This window comes from Gymnoscopelus microlampas (genome assembly GCF_963454915.1).
Source record: "Gymnoscopelus microlampas genome assembly, chromosome: 4".
Taxonomy (NCBI): Eukaryota; Metazoa; Chordata; class Actinopteri; order Myctophiformes; family Myctophidae; genus Gymnoscopelus; species Gymnoscopelus microlampas.
Genome location: NC_139941.1, coordinates 45,003,310 through 45,023,652, shown reverse-complemented (window position 1 = coordinate 45,023,652; position 20,343 = coordinate 45,003,310). Strand labels below are relative to the sequence as shown.

Genomic DNA, 20,343 nt, shown 5'->3' with positions numbered 1-20,343 from the left:
AGCACACATCCAAAATATCCCCCAAATGTGCCCAACAAACATGTCCACACTATAATAGTGTGGAGATGTTTGTTGGGCACACTTGGGGGATCTTTTGGAAGGCAAAATATCCCAAAATCAAAAATCCAAAGGCAAAACCAAAATCCAATATCTGTTCCTCTGATCCAGGCCTTTGGAATGACTATATGACATTTGAGCGTTTTGAACTTCAACAGACAACACACATAAACAGACGAGTCCCATCCATGCCACGGGGAAACCGAGCAAGGATTAGAGAGACCGTATGCCTCTCTCTCTCTCTCTCTCTCTCTCTCGCTCCCCCTCTCTCTCTCTTCGGTAAAATAACAATTCGGTGATTGTTGAACAACCAATGAACATAAATCGTGATCTGTGACGTAAGGGTCCCCGTTGATAAGGCGCGGACCAGAGAGCAGTGATAGGGGGGGCTACCAGGGACCAGAGCAGTGATAGGGGGGCTACCTACTACCAGACACTTGAACTGAATGTATAGTCAACTCCTCCTCTTCGATTACTCACATGCAGCTTTCCTGGCAACGGGAGAAAGAAAAAATAATAATAATACCACTGCTTTTAAAGGAAAACAGCTCCTCGCAGACAGACTTCCGAAAGGATTTTAAAGCAAAAGGCTCTCTCTCTCGTCTCCATGCGTTTTTTTGTTTTAGTTTTTACGCACCGATGAGAAACATTTCGTTTTCTTGTGCAGGTAGTGTAGTTTTCGCTATTTCCACCCAGCAACTTGGACGTATAGTTGAATGAGAACCAACCCGGCGTATAGAGCTGTTGCTAATACGTGAAGAAGATGTTAATGCTCTCTTTTGATTTATTATTTGCCATGCTATCGATTCGTTTGGAAACCATTCGTATGCATTAGAGTCTAATACAGTAGATGATTTGATGTATAGCGACGGTGTCAGTTGACAGAGTTACTACTGCTCAACAAAAGGACTCTTTTCGTTGGCCAATGCCTTCCAAATGATCCAAATCCCGACGAGGAGGCACCGGTACAGAACCAATGCAACGGGGGCTTCTGTAGTTGGTATGTTTTTTAATGGTTAAATGGACATTATTTAGCTATAAGTCAATTCATGGTTAAAGAAAAAAAAAAAACATTGTCATAGCTATCTTGCTAAAAAAAACATTACAGTCACATCGGGTATAAGACAGTGAATCTACCTCGCTTATAGCCTATATTTATTAATTAATCATAGCTTATTAATAATGAGAGCTGCACAGATTCGGATGACGGTTTCCATTGGCAGATGATCACGTAGTGTGTGGAGAACACGTGTCCATTTTCTCAATCTTTTTCTTCCTGATCTGGAATTCTTTACTTGTCACACAACCAACCGAGAAGACAGCTGGGAAGAGAAGACAATTTGAAGTGCCACTGCAAAGGGGGGCTGCGATAGATTTGTAGCGTCTCATGGAAATCCTGGGTTGCAGATCTGAAGAAAACAGTTACAATATCCTTCCGTCCGCGGCAACGATGCTGTTCCATGGCCTCCCCGGAGGCGACATACATGGTGTGGTGGAAGAAATGGACCGAAGAGGAAAGAGCGACTCGGCAGGCATCAGCTCGGCCATCGATATGGGGGAATCAGACACGGTAAGGAAAGGACAGTCTATAGAGCAGGGGTCTTCAACGTTTTTTCAGGCCAAGGACCCCCTATAGCTGAGAGAGAGAGATGAAGCAGGGACCCCCTCTATATTGTATAAAATTGTGTTTCAGATTAAACTTTTTTTTTTACTTGGTCTGCTCTTTTCCCCTCTACACCTATACCTCTTTGTCAACAATAGCCGATCTACTTGTAGATCTGCTATTTTTGTCTAAAGTTCTCCTCAGAAAGGGATGCTAGGGTTCAAGTGTGTAAAAACAAATAATCATATTACACAAAGATTTGGTAATCAAATGATCCGGTAAAACTTATTTTGGCCTAACAAACAATTCAAGTGCTATAGGTTTACAACTACACAATTGTTGTGAATGGCGAAACGTGTTTTTAAAGTAGTAATAGTAGTTTAATAATTATTGTATCTCTTGTCTCTTTTAGAGAATCGTCATTGCAATAATAGTATTTAAATTCGAATATTTAAAAGTAGTAGCACACTTTGTTATTGGTGTATTTTGTGGACACGCACTAATGCAATTTAGACAAAGGCAAATTAAAGAATATTATTGTTAGTTAATATCGAGCAAAAATGAACCGAATAGCCTTTGAAAAGAGTATTGAGCCAGATTTAATTACTCCAAATGTAAACATCATGTTTACTCCATGGTCAGCAATAAGGGAAATTGTAATTCATGTTTTAGTTTAGAATGGTTAACATGACACTATTATTTTCGCACCCTTATTTGTTAATATTTATATAATTATATATTAGCTACAGTATATCACTTCTTACAAAGATCAATTTGAAAAAAATGTCTTTGTATTGAAATGGGCAATTATGGCTGAAATACATTTGTGAGATATTTAGTTTAAACATTTTTGACTGTGCTTGTCAAATTTTCAAACTGATAACGTTGGGGAATAAAGGTGTGTGTGTGTGTGTGTGTGTGTGTGTGTGTGTGTGTGTGTGTGTGTGTGTGTGTGTGTGTGTGTGTGTGTGTTTGTGTATTTGTGTGTGTGTGTGTGTGTGTGTGTGTGTGTGTGTGTGTGTGTGTGTGTGTGTGTGTGTGTGTGTGTGTGTGTGTGTGTGTGTGTGTGTGTGTGTGTGTGTGTGTGTGTGTGTGTGTGTGTGTGTGTGTGTGTGTGTGTGTGTGTGTGTGTGTGTTATTTCCCAAGCCTTTGTAAAAATATATAAATGAAATACTCGTATTTGCCCATTTCACTTTTTTCTTTCTTTTTGTGTTGCCTTAAGCCATATCCTATTTGTAGAACAAAAAATACTCAAGCAATATGCTCCATTGAGGCGTTGCATGACGACAGATAAATAACAAGTGACTCATATTATATGGCTGGCCTGAAAAAAATGAAACAACTTGACATGGTTTTCTTTCTTTTTTTCCCCTCCTTTTCCTTTGTGCTATATACATATTCCAGGCCATGCCTTGTGGTCTGAACAGTGACAGGGTGGCTCTGTGTGCGGGCTGTGGCAGGAAGATAGCGGACCGTTATTACCTGCTGGCGGTCGACAAGCAGTGGCACATGCGCTGCCTCAAGTGCTGCGAGTGTAAACTCAACCTGGAGTCTGAGCTCACCTGCTTCAGCAAGGACGGCAGCATCTACTGTAAGGAGGACTACTACAGGTAATTGATCCCCTGGGTAATAATACGCCAGTATAGTTCTCAAACCTTCTCATGTCAACGACCCCAAAAATTATATGTATTTGGCCGCGGACCCCCTATCTGACTGTGCTAGTGACCCCCATAAGAGAAGATAAATAAAATTGATCTTTAAAAAAATCTCGCAGCCTGGCACCACATCTTGTATATCTGCTATTTTTGAATAGCCAAAGTATAAAATATGAATAAAGTGGTTAAAATAATTGTGACGCTATATATATTTTGCCAGGGACCCCCTGGAACCTCCCCTAGGACCCCTGGGGGTCCCCGGACCCCACTTTGAGAACCAATGCCCTGGGTAATACGCTGCAAACCCCTATATTTACGCACACAATAGGCACAAATCAAAAGAAAGTATATAGGCCCTAAATGCTCTCGCTTTCTGTGTCCCACATGCCTGGAAAACGAATAATCACACGCATCTCAAAATCTGTCACCTTAATTACAGACGCCCAAATGTTGTTGTCATGATGAACCACAATGTTTTAGGCCTCCAAGGCGCCCCAGAATAACCTCAACAGAATAGAATAGAACAGTGGTTCTCAACCTTTTCAGACCCCCCCACCAAAAAAAAAAAAAAATCATATTTGAACTGCCCCCCCCCCCCTTACCCAGACAAACACTTGAAATTTCAGGAGTTGAGGAATTACATTTTTGGTTCCACAGATAAATATTGTGAAAATAGCAGATCTACAAGCTCACAATGCCTCATTGCGAGCTTGTAGATCGGTGTTTTTTTGTGTGTCCACTCACTGATGAGAATTCCTGTGTTTTTCACGCAGAAGATTCTCCGTGCAGAGGTGCGCCCGTTGCCACCTCGGCATCTCGGCCTCGGAGATGGTGATGCGGGCCCGGGACCTGGTGTACCACCTCAACTGCTTCACGTGCACGACGTGCAACAAGATGCTCACCACCGGGGACCACTTTGGCATGAAGGACAGCCTGGTGTACTGTCGCCTGCACTTTGAGACTCTCATACAAGGAGAATACCACCAGACACACTTTAATAACAACAACCACGCGGACGTTAACGTGCCGCACAAAGGACTGGGCAACAGCCTCGGACTATCCTACTTCAACGGCGTGGGGACGGTGCAGAAGGGCCGGCCCAGGAAACGCAAAAGCCCGGGTCCCGGAGCGGAGCTAGCGGCCTATAACGCAGGTAAGAACCGCAATACACACACAACAAGGCGAACATTATAGGGCACTCTCGATGAATTGCATACACATGACGGGGACCCCAATGGAAACAAGCCATATAGTGCTTTCTTATGGGTTTTAATCATTTTAGCAGACCTTGTATAGAACTGTAGGCTACTTTCTGTGCTTTTTTTGGGTTGCAAACTGTTATTAAAGTATTCAATCAATCAATTAATCAATGTTTCCCAAACAGTGGGTCGGGACCCATTTGTGGGTCGCGGACACGTTTGTATGGGTCACGAGTAAATATCCCCTAAACATTTTGTTTTGAATTATTATTATTTCAAAACATAAAAATAAATCCTGAATTAAAAACAAATTCAACGATTTTTCTAAAGATTTTTTTTTATCATGAATAAAAAAAAAAGAAAGAAATTCCATAAATTAGAAAACAAATGTTTTAAGAAGTAGTGAAAATATAGCCAATCTACAAGCTCATAACGTGTCGTGATGACGCGTTGTGAGCTTGTAGATCTGCCATTTTCACTAGCTTTTGGGTCCTGGGGAGACATCAAATTTCTCTTTTGGGTGTCGAGCTAAAAAGTTTGGGAACCAATGCATTAGGGTATAATCGGGTATAATGCCAGGACATATTGAATAATTAATAAGCAGAATGGCTAAAGCAACATTCACGAAAACACGTCTATAGGGCTATAATACATTGTAAACTGGTCTGAAAGTATAAGTTAGGCCCAGACTAGTACTGTTGTACTAGGCTAATTTAGATGAAAGAAAACATGCAATTTAGCAGGATATGATTCTAATGCTCGTTAATAATGTAAAGGGTGCTATCCCTAATAGTTTACAATGACTGCAATAATATAAAACCTAGGCATATTTCCAAACAATATCCTTTTTATCATTTTAACCCCCCTCACTAGACTATTTTCAGGACATGAAAATTGAAAGTGTAATTTATTTTAATGTTTTTGGGTTTGAACTCAGAATAAAAAACAACAAGCCAACAACACTATCGACAGCATATTATAGCCTGTTTGGCATTATTATAGCATCATTTTTGGAGCATTGGCATTCGTTTCACTCAGAAACAATACACTAGCCTAGATTTAAAAAAAAACATTTAAAATGATTCAATAGTGTTTTTTTTTTAATCAACAGAACATTACGAAAATGTATGCCTGCCTATGTAACATCGGGATCACAGTTATTATTTTTAACACATTGTAACATGCATTTGACCAAGGAAGGGTGACCCCCCCCCCCCCTTCCCCACCCCATGGCCTCTTTGGGGGAAAAGTTTTTTGAAGTTCCGGCTTTCGCTTTTGCCATTTTCCACTTGTCAGGCTTCATAGTCCTCCTGCGTTCCCCTACTCGCCCTTTGCACATTCGGGGGCCTTTGGGATGGGACGGGGCCAAATTGGGTGTATACAAAAGAGAGATCAATGGGACTTGATGAGTTATTCAGTGGAAGAAATGTGCGTGTGCATGTGTGCATGAGTGTGTGTGTGTGTGTGTGTGTGTGTGTGTGTGTGTGTGTGTGTGTGTGTGTGTGTGTGTGTGTGTGTGTGTGTGTGTGTGTGTGTGTGTGTGTGTGTGTTTGACAGTGGCAGTAAGTAACCTGTGTGACACGACGCCAGTAAAATAAGTCTTGCTATAGTCGTAGGCCTACGTTAAATTCTAAATCTGTATTTAAGATGCATGCGTTGGATTGAGATTAGCCTTGGATCAAGACTATCATAGATGTATTTTATCGACTTTGACATTTACATATCTATGAACGAAAGTAAAAGTCAGACTCGATAAAATACATCGATCATATGTAATCTTGATCCCAGGCTAGATTGAGAGATAGTGTTTTGTATTGGCTGCTTTTAGAAAATAAACAACTAGACCAACTAGTGCCAACTATTACCAGACAATACAGGCAGACAGGCAACAGATGGGCAACAGACTTTTTTTCTCCCTTAAAAAAAAATAAACATCTTAACACAATTATCTTCCTTTCGTTTCTCACTTCGGTTTTGGCAAAATTCTCAAACAATGATGACTTCTTTAGGCTGTGTTATTATAAATGAAGATGAGACATAAATATTGAATCGTATACAACTCTCACCTGACAGGAGAGGGAGGGGGAGAGAGTGTCTGGAAGGTGCTGCCCTCTTCTGTTGACATGTAGAAACAAAACGTATGGGTTTCAACTTGAGACGTTAATACCAGTGGTGCTCAACCTTTTCAGGCCGCGAACCCCCAAAATAATCGTATTTGAACCATGGGGACCCCCTCAAAATAATCATATTTGAACAGAGGACCCCCTCAAAATAATCATATTTGAACTGGGGACCCCCTCAATAATCATAATGTAGGAGTTGAGGGACTATACATTTAGTTTGACTCGGTTCCACAGATAAATGTTGCAAAAATAGCCGATCTACAAGCACTGCCTGTGTTGCAAGTGTTGTGAGCTTGTAGATCTGCTTTATTTTTTTGCCTATTTCTTATATTTGATTTGGCCAATGTTTGACCAGTTTTTATATAGTTCGTTGATTGCTTTTTTCATTAAACATTTTCTTTAGGTATTAAAAAGGTCTTAAAAGTCCTTACATTGTTTTGATCTTTACTGTCATCTGGGAATCATGTGGGGACCCCCCTGGGGGCCCCGACCCACATGTTGAGAACCACTGGTTTAATTTATACCACAGGAGAACATCGTTTTGGTGCTTTTTAAAAAAAATGTTTGGACTGAGCAATGAGGACTAAACTAAAAAACAATCCACAGCTAGCATCATCAGTTTATGAAATTGTTGTTGTCCATATGCTTTTGCCAAAAACAGACATTTGCTATGTCTGGCGTTTGTATGGGCTAATTAAGTGAAAGTGTTATTCTGACGATTTTCAGTGACTAATTTTTTTCATATTTGCGGCGTTTAATACGGAAGACGGACTGTTATGCACGTCGCAGCAACACTTTGATGTGTGCCAAGAAAATAGTATCCGGGAAATATGTGTCACATTTCTGAGGCTCAGCATTCAGTGGATTGACTGCCTCACGTTACATTTAAGTAAAAGTATCAATACAATACTTTGTTACAAGTAAAAGTCCGGAATTCAAAATTTACTTGAGTAAAAAAGTACACAAGGTATCAAAATGTACTTAAAGTACCAAAGTATAAAGTACTCATTATGCAGAATGTCCCATTACACAAGTTTTCAAATGAATAAAATGTATTAAAATCTTTTGAAAATAGCATATCTACAAGCTCACAATGCATGGTGATGCACTGTGAGCTTGTAGATCAGCTATTTTCAAATGGCCGAAATGTATAGGGCTGAAGTAAACACATACCAATTTGTAACAACAAATGCAATGGAAACACAAGCTGTTAATTTACATTTCACATTTGTCAGATTCGATTTTTTTGAAGGCAAATAATTCATGATTGGCTTACGTTAAAATTACATTTTCTAAAATGAACCAAACGAAAAGTATTTTTTTAATCATCATATTTGTGCTAAATCATATGTGCTAAAGTCATACCTGAATTGAATTGGTGACATGGAGTCTTCAATGTCTTCCTTTCCTTCTGTTTTGATTTCTCTCTCTCTCTCCCCACCCAACCACTCTCATCCTTTCTGTAAAATATTAAAAATGTAGGCTATACACTTCATATTGTCAAATCTGTATTTGGAATATTTAAGTCAAAGAAATGATTTGTTCTAAAGGAATGTATAGGGAAATAATCAAATTTTCACCAAAATATGGTGAATCATCACTTTCAAAATAAGGGTTACACTTATTTGATTAATCAGTCAATTAAAACATAAAATCATATTTATATACACACACACACACACACACACACACACACATGCACGCACGCACACGCACACACACGCACGCACACGCGCACGCACACACCGATTTGAACATTATAGTAATACCACATGTGAATTGGATCGGTCTTTCACATGGTCTCAAATGTTGTATTTGTTTCTGTGTCCTGTGTACCACATGCATGTGTGCGTATGTCTATACACATGCTAATGTGTGTGTGTGTGTGTGTGTTGCCCTAAAGCGCTCAGCTGCAATGAGAATGACGGTGACTCCATGGACAGAGAGTCGTACAGCTCGAGCCAGAAGACCAAGCGCATGAGAACCTCCTTCAAGCACCACCAGCTGAGGACCATGAAGTCGTACTTTGCCATCAACCACAACCCAGATGCCAAGGACCTCAAGCAGCTTGCACAGAAGACCGGCCTCACCAAGCGTGTGTTACAGGTAAAGCTTGTACTACACAGTAAAAAATGACCCTTACAGCAGTGGTTCTCAAACTTTTTCATGTCAAGGACCCCCAAAATGATATGTATTTGGCCGCGGACCCCCCATCTCAAAATATGTTGTTCCAGGGACCCCCAGAAGCAAAGATTTGAGTTACAAATGTTCGCATTTAAAAAAAATTGTATTCAAAGATTTGCACAAATATTCACGATTATTTTTAAATAGCAGATCTACAAGCTCATAGTGTGGCACTCGGTGCCGTGCTATGAGCTTGTATATCTGCTATTTTTTAATAGCCAAAATATAAAAGGTTAAAGTGGTTAAAACTATTGTGATTCTATATTAACACATTTTGCTGGGGACCACCTGGAACCCCCCCATGGACCCCTGGGGGTCCCCGGACCCCACTTTGAAAACCAACGCCTTACAGGTCCAATTGGGTCCATGTTTACACTCTCTGTGTTACACTAAATCTGAGGATTTAACACTATATAATGAGGGGGAAATATATAATAATTAGCTTTATTTGTACAGCACTTGATAAAAGCTAAGTATGCAAAGTGCGGTGACAAAGGAAACAAGATAATCCTGGGTTATTGTGACAACTTATTCACTCTTCTAGAGTATCTGTAAATGTTATTGTTGGAGAATGTGATGAATATCTGCCTGTGTGGGGTTAGAGGATTTCATTGGGCTCGGGTGCAAATTATATAATTTCTAGGATTTCTAGCACTTATCTTATATTTAATACAAACCTGTCGTTTTTCTATAAAACATTTTCTCAAATGGAATGGAATTGTGAGAATTGTTTTGCTTGCTTTGAGAAAAGTCTATACGATATATGTATACACAGTATATATATATATATTTAAACCCAGTACAGTTTACTATTTAAATGTCTAAGTTATTGGTAGATATTGTTTTGCAGTCTGGTTATTTTAATGGAATGCAATGATTACAAGGACAGTGTTGAAATCAAACAGATCAAGGATTTTCTGTTTCAGTGGATAATATATTATTGTGATGACTGAAAGATTTAAAAAGAAAATGATCGCTATACAGCTCATGGGAAGAGTGAGAGCACAACACAGAGCGTTTGATTTCTACAAAGATGACAGCATATTATCTAGGGGATTGTAAAAGGAGGAAAAAAGGGAGACAAAAAGGTTTCTGAATCAAAATATCTGTAAAAGAAAAAAAAGGGGAGAAAAAAAAACTATCCTGCTGATTTAATTATCGCTTGCAGAAAACAAAGCAATCATTTTGCTTTGATGCATTCAGTTTTATTATTTTATTTTACATGCCTGTTATTCCAGATGAAGCGTTTCTCCTCGTGACCCCCTCCCCGCCATACAGCTCTATCATTACGCTTCCCTCACTAAGACTGTCATAACGTTTATGTTTTGTTTTTCTTATATTCTTCACCTTGCTGCTTGCCGTGGCTGCAAATCGCAGGTGTGGTTCCAGAACGCCAGGGCCAAGTTCCGACGGAACCTTCTGCGGCAGGAGAACACGGGTGTGGACAAGGGTGCGTCGGACGGCTCCACGCTGCAAGGCGGCACGCCGTCGGGCCCCGCCTCGGAAATCTCGAACGGCTCCATGAGCCCGTCCAGCACGCCCACCACCCTGACGGACTTGACCAACCCCACCATGCCCACCGTCACCTCCGTCCTCAGCTCGGTGCCCGGGGGCATGGACGTGCACGAGTGCAGGAGCCCCTCACAAACGACCCTCACCAGCCTCTTCTGATGGAGGCTTCCTCTGCTGTCCCCTGCTCCCTTCTTCCCTTCTGTCTCGTCCCTCCGTGTCCTCCCCCTTTAACGAGCACCCTCACCGGCCTTTCCCCCCGCCACGCCGACCCTCCCATCTGTCTCACCTGGATGTAAGGTAGAAAACCCTGACCGATGAAGACATGTACACGGAACAGGAGGAGAACCTAAAGGAAGGAAGGAGGGAAAAAAGAAAATAGCATTTCGTTTGCTCTGAGCCCATTACAGACTATTTGCCTAGTGAGGCGGCCAAGCCTTGCAGACGGAACAGTTGTTGTTATTTTGATGTTGTTGTTTTGTCCAGAACTGCGGAGACTTGATTTGCATTTTTCAATGTTTACAGAAAGAGACTGGGGAAAAGAAAAGAAAAAAAAAAGCATAATTTTGGAAAATCTTGTTTTTTCCAGCACAGTATTTATGTTGTTGTACAGGAGTCACTGTTAGGATTGTAAAAAAAAAAGCAACACAACATTTGGAAATCTGAGATTAAACACAGGATACAATATCATATGACTGCCATGTGCCTTACAGTCTATTTTATCTTCACCACATCAGATCTTAACCGATAGAATAAAAACTAACTATGATTTGTCGCACCAGAGAGAGAGAGAGAGAGAGAGAGAGAGAGAGAGAGAGAGAGAGAGAGAGAGTGTGTATGTGTGTGTGAGAGAGAGACAATGTGTTTGAGTGTATTTCAGCAAGTGTTGTGTTTGTTGGTGTGTGTGTGTGTGTGTGTGTGTGTGTGTGTGTGTGTGTGTGTGTGTGTGTGTGAGTGTGAGTGTGTGTGTGTGTACAGTGCTTTTATTTAAAAAAAAGTTTAGTAGTTAGCCTAAGATTTGGCAAACTAATTACTCCTCTCAAAAAAGAATAGAAAACATTGTCTTGTCCCCGACCTCACATTTACCTTAGAATAATAAGAAGCCTGTACCTCAGCTAAGCGGAAAATTTGCTTGAAATGAAGTGGTTTTAACAGAGCGCAACCTGTTGTAAATGCGACACAGTGTATTGATACAAGTGATAGCTTGCGTTGAGCAATAGTTAACTCTCTCCACACCTGGGTCAAATGGTAGCTGCAGATATTGAGTGTTTGCTTTAATCTATGGTGGTAGAGTAGATGAGTTTACTTTACTGTATCAGAACAATTGAATCAGGTTGTTAATCACAGATTTTAAAAAATATGCTGATTTTCAAATACTGTGATTGGCTAAGCTTTCTGGCACTCACTGGATCGCCTTATGTGGCAAACATACTCCTCTGGCACTGATATTGATAAAAGAAAGTATGAAAAGCAATGTCAAATACTGTTGGATCCAGCTACATAATTTACACATTTTGGAAAATATTATCTTCATATTGTCCCTTTTGCCAGTGAGAGGAAGGACATGCTATAGCTATGTTGATCGGGTGTATAGAGTCTGTTAACCACTTATGCCCTATATATTTTGTGGTAGGACAAATAGTGCAAATAGGAGATCTACAAGCTCACACAGCATTGTGATTTGTAAGCTTGTAGATCGGCTATTTTCACTGTTTTTGAAAAACATTACAATTAGTGAGAAAAAAAGAAACATTTTTGCGCAAAACGGGGACATCAACGTTAATGTGGTTAAACCACTGATGAGGCCGCACACACTGTGAAATCCTCAGTGTTAATTTAAGTCTGAGAGTAGAAATGGGTATAATTAACACTGAGGATTTTACTGTGCAGTGTAACTGTAGAAAATATTCTGATCTCTCTCATCAAAGCTTCTGTTCTACAGTAGCTTTCTCACAAGCCCAATTGCAAATTATTCCTTTTTTCCCAATGTTCAAGGAATACTTTTAACAACTGAGGAGAAAGAACTCTAAAAGAAAATCTCCTTAACCAGGGATAATTAACAATAATAATAATATTTTTTAATTGAGTCTTAAAAATGTATTTTTCTTGTGGAGTAAAATCTGCAAATAGGGTGAGATAATTAATCTCTAATTAAGGAACATCACTCCACCAGTCCAAGATTAAGAAAAGTTTGAGATAAGAATGTTTTTTTTTGTCCGTATATGGTAAGGAAATTTATGTTTTTAAGACTAAATACTATAATAAATTACTTGTTTTTTTTCTTTGCAGTGTGTATCACAAAAGCAAATGCAAATATGAGGAGGTATATTGGCCAGCAATACTACAATACTATATTTTACTGTGTAGTCTCATAATCACTCTGAGAACTACTACAATGACTACTGTACCAGGCTCTGCTGGTGTCAACTGCTGTAATGATCCTGACTGATGTCTTCTTTGCTGTTTTTCCCTTAAGCATTCTTTGTACACATCCCCTGTCGTCTTCAGTTCTGTAAGAAATATAAAAAGCTATGATTTTACACCAAGTTTTCATCCCTGCTAGTTTGTGCATCAAAGTCCAAGTGCTCTTTTTTGAAATTCCCAATCAGCTGTTGAGAACCTTCACAGCAGTAATTCATCGTGTGTCGACGGTGCTTGCCGAAAATAACTGATTTTCGGCAAGCGACACCGTCGTACGTCAAAGTGTGTGAATTAGCCCCAAGGATCCCTACTACTTTGTGAGTCTGAATCCAAGAGCTCTTTTTCTGAAACCTGCCAGTCAGCTGATGAGTAGCTTACTTCATCGTGCCCTCGCACAAAATAACACATTTTCAATGAGTGACGCTGTCATCTGCTATAGCGGAAATTAGCCCTAAGGAAGGCCAGCTTCACCAACTCATGCATAGTCAGGTTCAGGAGGACTTGCGGGAAACATTCCTCTAGGCTGTTGGGGGATTTATTTTTTACAGTGACCACTCTGTACCAGCACCATGACGGGAACTGCAATAATAAAGTTCATCTAAGGGGCTCAGCTTGTGCAAAATGAAAGAACTGAAATTATCATGTAGATTAGGGCTCACCACAGCAAAAACTTAAGTTCACAGGCAGAGTCGTAAATGATAATTGTTTTTCTGATGGCCCAGCCTGAACTCCATGATGGAGCTGTGGTTTAAAAACTTATACAAGGTTGACTCAATATTATGCATGCTTCATGCAGTGAGAAGCAACCAAGTCACAGAACCCAGCAGGAAGCCTGTGTGGGTTGTGACCTACAGTACTGCACACACGCTACATTTTTCCTCGTTCATAAGCACCGTTATACAGATTTCGTCTTCACTGGACGCTGAAAAAGTTTACTCTTCCAATCACTTAAAATATGCGCCTGTGCCAAACCGAGAGGGTGATTGTGGTTGGCAGCCTTCCCGAAAGTGTAATCATAAAAAAGGAAAAAAAAGAAAAATCCTGTTTCATGAGTAAGCTTTCCCTTGCTCCACTGGAGCAGTTTGTGTGCCCAATTTTCTCATGGCTCCGGCAGCAGCAACTTTAGCTGAATTCGATCATCAAAGTACGGGAAGATTTTCCATCTAAAGTATCAGCAGGGTTTACAGTACACTACAACACGGAAGTTTAACAAGGGGGAGAACCTTTGGGGAATATGCAGTATTTTACACTTTGTAAGCAAAACATGAATTATGAAAAACAGACCTCACCTTCCACTGGGGTGCATAATTAGAAATGAGGCTTGGGAAAAAAACAGGGAGAATCCCCCTCACAGCTTCACAAACTCGGTAATTATGGCTGCGCTTGTTTTAGGGGGTTTGAGGATGTGATTGTGGACAAACAGACTCCCGGGAAACAGCTCTCCTAAATCTTTCTTCATTGAAACCTTTAAAACAATTCAGAGAATTCCTAGATGTAACGTTAGCCTGACCCTAAAACCATCACAATTGTGGAATCAACACAATTCTGTTGATACTGAATTCTGTTGATTTAGACATTCTCTGAATGTGCAAAGACAATGTCAGTGCGCGCGTGCGCGCGTGCGTGCGTGCGTGCGTGCGTGCGCGTGCGTCCGTGCGTGCGTGCGTGCGTGCGTGCGTGCGTGTGTGTGTGTGTGTGTGTGTGTGCGCATGCATGTATGGTGACTAACTCATTCAATAGTGTGTATTGAATGACCAGAGGTATGTGAGACAGCTGAGGATATGTCTGTCTGCCATCGGCACGCTGAGCCCTCACGACATACAAAAACAATTAGGTCAAACAAACAAATGGACCTCTGTGATGGGGCACAACAAAATCTCTGCTTCAGTTTAATGTAACAACAAAATACTTAAACTACTATAAACAACATTTTTGGCTGGCCTGCTTTATGTTAATGTGTGATGTGAACTTGATCCAGTAATTACAAGGAAAGAGAATATCTGAGGCCTGGCAACCATCACATAGAAATAACACAACAGGCTCATAACCAAACATTTACTGTGTGTTAATGGATGCTTATGCTCTTTTTCCAAGAGATTGTTATTTTAAGGACCATAAAAAATCTGTGTTTGAAAGATTTTTCTTGAGAATGTTTCTGTGGGGCTTTCCACCGTTCTTCAAATTCTGCATGTTTTCAATGTCCATTTTAACGGATAAAGAGTAGGACACATTTAAATGGCATTAAGCCTGCCAAAAATCAAATCAATGTACAAGAGTGAGTTTATAGATCTGCTATTTTCGGCATGGGACGGAGTGTTAATTAGACATAAGCATTCAGTGTCATAACCCCTATAACAATATCCACAGTAGCGTCACACAATCCACTTAAGTTGAACTACTGTACCGTTACAGTATTTTGAATGCATTAACCTGATAAACTTGGAAGTGTGACTTGCAAAATGTGCAACAATTTGCAACACTAACACCTACATATTGGCAAAATTACAAACAATAATAAAAAATACAATCTTTACAGGGGAAAGGACCACAAGTATTAAAGTCACACCCAAGCTAGGCCTCTCTGCTATATGCAGAGTGGCCTGGACCGAAGCCTTTTCTCCAGGCTTGCCCAAGGCAAGCACTCCCAGCTGAAATGGTGCCAAGCAGGGGATGGGGCAGGGACCGAGGGAGAGGGATGGAACACATTTAACATTTTAGCTGATGCTCTTATTCTGAGCAACTCGCAGAGACTCAGCTGGTAGGGGGTTCAATGTCTCACAGGGATACCTCTACTTCTACAGGACATTACAGGATGGTCTTGTCACCACCATGCCACCCTGCTATACTGCTATGTAACTGTAGATCAGAATGAGAGCTACATCGAGGGAGAAAGAACATGGGGAAATACTGTACATATGTAACCACCTGGATCTGATCCCGGGTCCCCCAGCTGGGAAACCAAACATCTACCACTAAGCCAAAGAGAGGTGTTAGGCTTCTGGCTTCAAGCAGGTAATATAGAAAGTTCTGTATTGTTGGCTACGTCCCTATGGTACATTATTGTCCTATTCATAATAGGCCCAATATGATATATTGATTATTATTAATGCTAACGATCTTAACGATGCGTACAGCCCCAATTGAGAACATAGAGTGACATGCACAATCATGCAAGTTGAAAAATGTTCAACTCAAGTAACATTTGACAGAAGCGAATAGAGTGACACATCCCATGCAAGACGCAGTTGGGAGAAGCTGCTTGTTCTTGCTACTGTATGTGTGCATTTCCAGAGCTGAGGTGTCCATGAACATTATTAATATCGTGCATATTTTCCTTCATCAAATGTTCACTTTTGAGTTTCAAAGTGTCTCAGCAGCACTTCTTGACTAGTCTTTTTGAGTGTCAGCATTCCTTTGCGGCCTCGTCATGACTTAGTCGTGCCTGAGCCTCGCCATCCGACTGTCACCGAAGGTCTGCAGCTTCGGCTGTCATGTGAGCCTTTTGTTTTCTTTCTGCTTCTATTTTCCTGCACTTTGCATGATTTGATTTGTAGCGAGGCATTGTGTTGTAGTAGGAATTTATGTACTTGCGCTTAATGCTGGAATTAATTAATGACTATGCTTGACATGCAACATTTATAACTTACAGTATGACCTATCAAGGATGTCTCAATGACTATGTCAGTCATCTCCAAACTTTGGCACAGTTTCAGCCTGATCATAGTCCCATTGACTTCCTATAATAGAATTTACTGTAAGTAAACATGTGAAATTAGTGGAGGTACTAAGTTAACCTACTGGCAGTGTGCACATGAAATGTTCCGCTGATAAAGATTAGTCCCAGACAAACACACACACACACACACACACACACACACACACACACACACACACACACACACACACACACACACACACACACACACACACACACACACACACACACACACACACACACACACACACACACACATGCAAGTGCACGCACACTTCCCTGACTGGCAAACCTATCCCATGGATCAAACCCATCCCATGGATCAACCAAGCTTTGTGCCACGTTTGCGCCGCTGCATCATTTATAGTTGTATGATTTTAACCACTTAAACCCCATATGGTTGATCGGAGTCCCTCATGGGGCTCTATACTAGTGTCTTTTCTGTTTTCTGCTATTGTGAGGAAGGCTTTTGCTGAAAATAGTCGATCCGACAAGCTCACAACGCGTCATGATGTTTTGCTAAATAGAAAGATTACACTTCTCTCGTAGGGTCAGTGTTTAGGGCACAGGACATCTACAATTTGCTCGCTTCGTAATTTCACTGTATTGCTTCCCTCTGCCAGTGAAAACCTATGCCCTGCTACGCTCCTTCGAGAGAAGAATTCATTCATTTCCGTCCATCAGTTGGCCCTATACTGATTTGAATTATACCATGGCCTTTTCACCACCATTAGGCCACAATTTCCACTTTCACATGTTATGAATATTGCCCAGAGGATGGCTCCAACTGATTTTTGTGACACTGTGGCCTTTCCTTCAGCACTACCCGTAGTCCAAACTTTCCACTTGCACACAAGTTATCTCAAAATCTAACCTGGCTGAGCACATTCATCCTAAACCCTAACTGCTGTATATGAACGACTCCTCACATTTCCTCTAGCACCACCCTTGTGCAAATTTAGGACAGCACAGACTCACTACAGACTCTGGGTACTACACAGAGGTTACAGGATAGGTGGGCACTAGGGACATCTGGGCACCTTTATGTAAAATTGGCTATTTTGTCCAAAATGTTAAAATACATACAGTATATATATATTTTTGAAAAAGTGTCTTAAGTCATGTAAAGCCTATACATGATGTGAACATGCATGGTACATCATTATCAGACTTAATTGTATCCTTCAACTTCTTGTTTATACCCCAACATGACTGGATATACAGGTTTTGTAGCAATTAGTAGCAAATGTAGAAATAAACCTTAATTGTCGAATGTTTAAGCATGCTCTAATCATGTACACTTTAAATACTTAAAAACATTTTACAAACATTCTATTTTCATCATTTTGTAAAAAAAAAAAAAAAAAAAGCCAATTTAACACAGAGAGTGGTGACTCCTTGCCTTGGTGCCCACCTATCCTGTTACCCACACAGACAGACAGCGGGTCCAAAAAGAAAGTTTGTTTGTTATTTACAAACAATAGGCCTACTATAGGCACATGGCGGGGAATTCCTCTTAACATACCATAGGTTACAAGGCACAAAGTAGCCTACTGTAGCTCGCTTGTGACGTACCAGTCTAGAAAGAGAATGTGACGTCCGCCCATTGAAAGTATTAGCGAAAACCTCTCAAGATGGCGCCACCAGTCCATCGAACTGTCCATTAAACGGTTCCTCAAGCTACGCGTAGTGTAGGGCCTGCTGACGTAATTCCAATGAGGCCTACTACTAATGTAGCAGCTTGGAGAAATGTCGGTGTGAAAGCGGTTGCCTAGAGCGGTGCCCACAAAAGACAAGTTAAATTAGCTAAAGATCAAATAATAAGAATTTGAAAGAAAACAACAAACAAACTCACCTCGTTTTACTTAAGGACTAAGCAAAGAAGCGAAGAAATCTCCAAATTGGTTGGAACTTCGAATAGAACACAGACAACTTGACGCTGAACATGAATCAGCACCTGTTAACATTGAGGATGGAGTTATCAATACTGCTGCGCTACAATAAGCCTTAGGGCAATGCGACTCATGCTCAACACTGTCATACCATGTTGGTGTCTAACAATTTAATCACTTACTGGATACAGAAAAGTCCCGAGTCTCCCGACCTGTCAGAACACACACTTTTCACGTTGAATTATTAACTGACGGCGACTCACGTCACGCACCAGCTGAACTTGCTGCGATCAACATCATCTGACGCAATCAAGGATTCTAAAGATGGAAACACAAAAAAGCTAAGAAACGGCACTTCTTTTAAGGTAGGTAAGCACGCACATTTTATTTGGAATTGGAGTAGCGCCGAGCCGCCGACTACGTGCCATACTAGCCAAGGATCCAAGACCGTCATGGATGAACTTCAACATAGTGTTTGCACTATCTCCCTTTTTGGCCCGTACATCTACTTAAACGTTCAGATTTCAAATATAAAGTGCTTATCCAATGGCCACGGATGTTACAATTATGTACGAGCCCTCAGAAGTACCCTTATGTTCCGTATTGTTCAATAAAAAGCATTTTAATCCAATTGGTGGCCATTTTCTCATAGTTATAATGTATCAGAGTGCAATTACACCTCCCAACCGATAGTTGAAAGCATTATGGAGCTTTCCGATCGGATTAAAATGCTTTTTATTGAACAATACGGAACATGCAGGTACTTCTGAGAGCCCGTACATAATTGTAACATCCGTGGCCATGGGATAAGCACTTTATATTTGACAGGTTTGGACATGTCAGGTATCAGGGCTAGTGACTGCCTGCCTATACAGGTTGTAACTTTGATACAGCCTACAGCGTTATAGTGAGATAAAGCACCAACTATTGCTACTTTGAAATTGTTGCAGTTTGAGGATTTGGTTGCATTTTATAGGCTATCCTCCTGATAACCAAGGAACATAAGTGCATATTCCAACTTAAGGTTTCCTGTTATTTTCTATTTGAAGAAGAAAACATTTTACAATTTAGAATCCATCACAATTATTATTATTTTTATTTTTATGTTGACCTATCTTTGGGTAGGGAGAGAGCAAGGAGAAAATTGTATGGTGGTCTTTCCCTTGATACTGGTAGGCGTCCTTGCCTAGCCATGGTTGTTGTAGGAGTGTGAACAGTTTGGATTGGTGTGAATATTATTGCAAATAGAGAATGGTTACATGGGCTATTTTACTGCATTAATAGCCTAATCAATGATTGCAGTTGTTCAAGTTTTAGATTGATGACTTGGCAATGCATTTGCCATGCTCACCAAAGAACATCCTTTGGTGACAATTTTTTAAAAGTATTTCATAAATATAATTAAAAAGCACATCTACAAGCTCACAACGCGGCACGAAGCGACACGTTGTGAGCTTGTAGATCTGCTATTTTCACTAGTTTGGGTCCGGGCAAAGATCTAATTTCCCTTGAGCCAAATATTTTGGTAACCGCTTATATAGAGAGTACATCTATAGAGCTATATATATATATATATATATATATATATATATATATATATATATATATATATATATATATATATATATATATAATTAGCCCACACTACTTGTATACATATAAGGGGCCCCCAAAACCTTTATTTCCCCCTGTGCCCAGACAACCTAGAACTGGCCCTGGCTACGAGAAGTCTCTCTGAGAAGCAGAAGACATTTCAGCTAGACACCAGCTGCTGGTAATAGGTCTCTTGGATTTGTATCGTCACTCTATATAATTGTCATCACAAATCGATGTCCAATATTTTAATAGTTAGGTGTTGCTAGCTGTTGTAGCGTGTAGCTCTTTGCATTATACTTGTGCTTGTTCAGCAATACTACTACACTTTGCTCACTTCTTTGTCAATATGGTAAAACTTGTCACAAAGTGCTTCCCATGACTACTAAAT

At 40.4% G+C, this 20,343-nt stretch overlaps 1 protein-coding gene across 1 annotated transcript; it reads left to right on the top strand.

Annotated features, from left to right (window-relative positions):
- Positions 1 to 1,492: 1,492 nt before the first annotated feature.
- Positions 1,493 to 10,493, top strand: lhx2b (LIM homeobox 2b; the record flags this gene model as incomplete). The annotated part of the gene is made up of 5 exons (XM_084055055.1): positions 1,493 to 1,627; positions 3,066 to 3,271; positions 4,090 to 4,469; positions 8,542 to 8,744; positions 10,200 to 10,493. Exons 1-5 carry the CDS (start codon positions 1,508 to 1,510, stop codon positions 10,491 to 10,493), a joined length of 1,203 nt encoding a protein of 400 aa, XP_083911181.1. The 5' UTR covers positions 1,493 to 1,507.
- Positions 10,494 to 20,343: the final 9,850 nt, after the last annotated feature.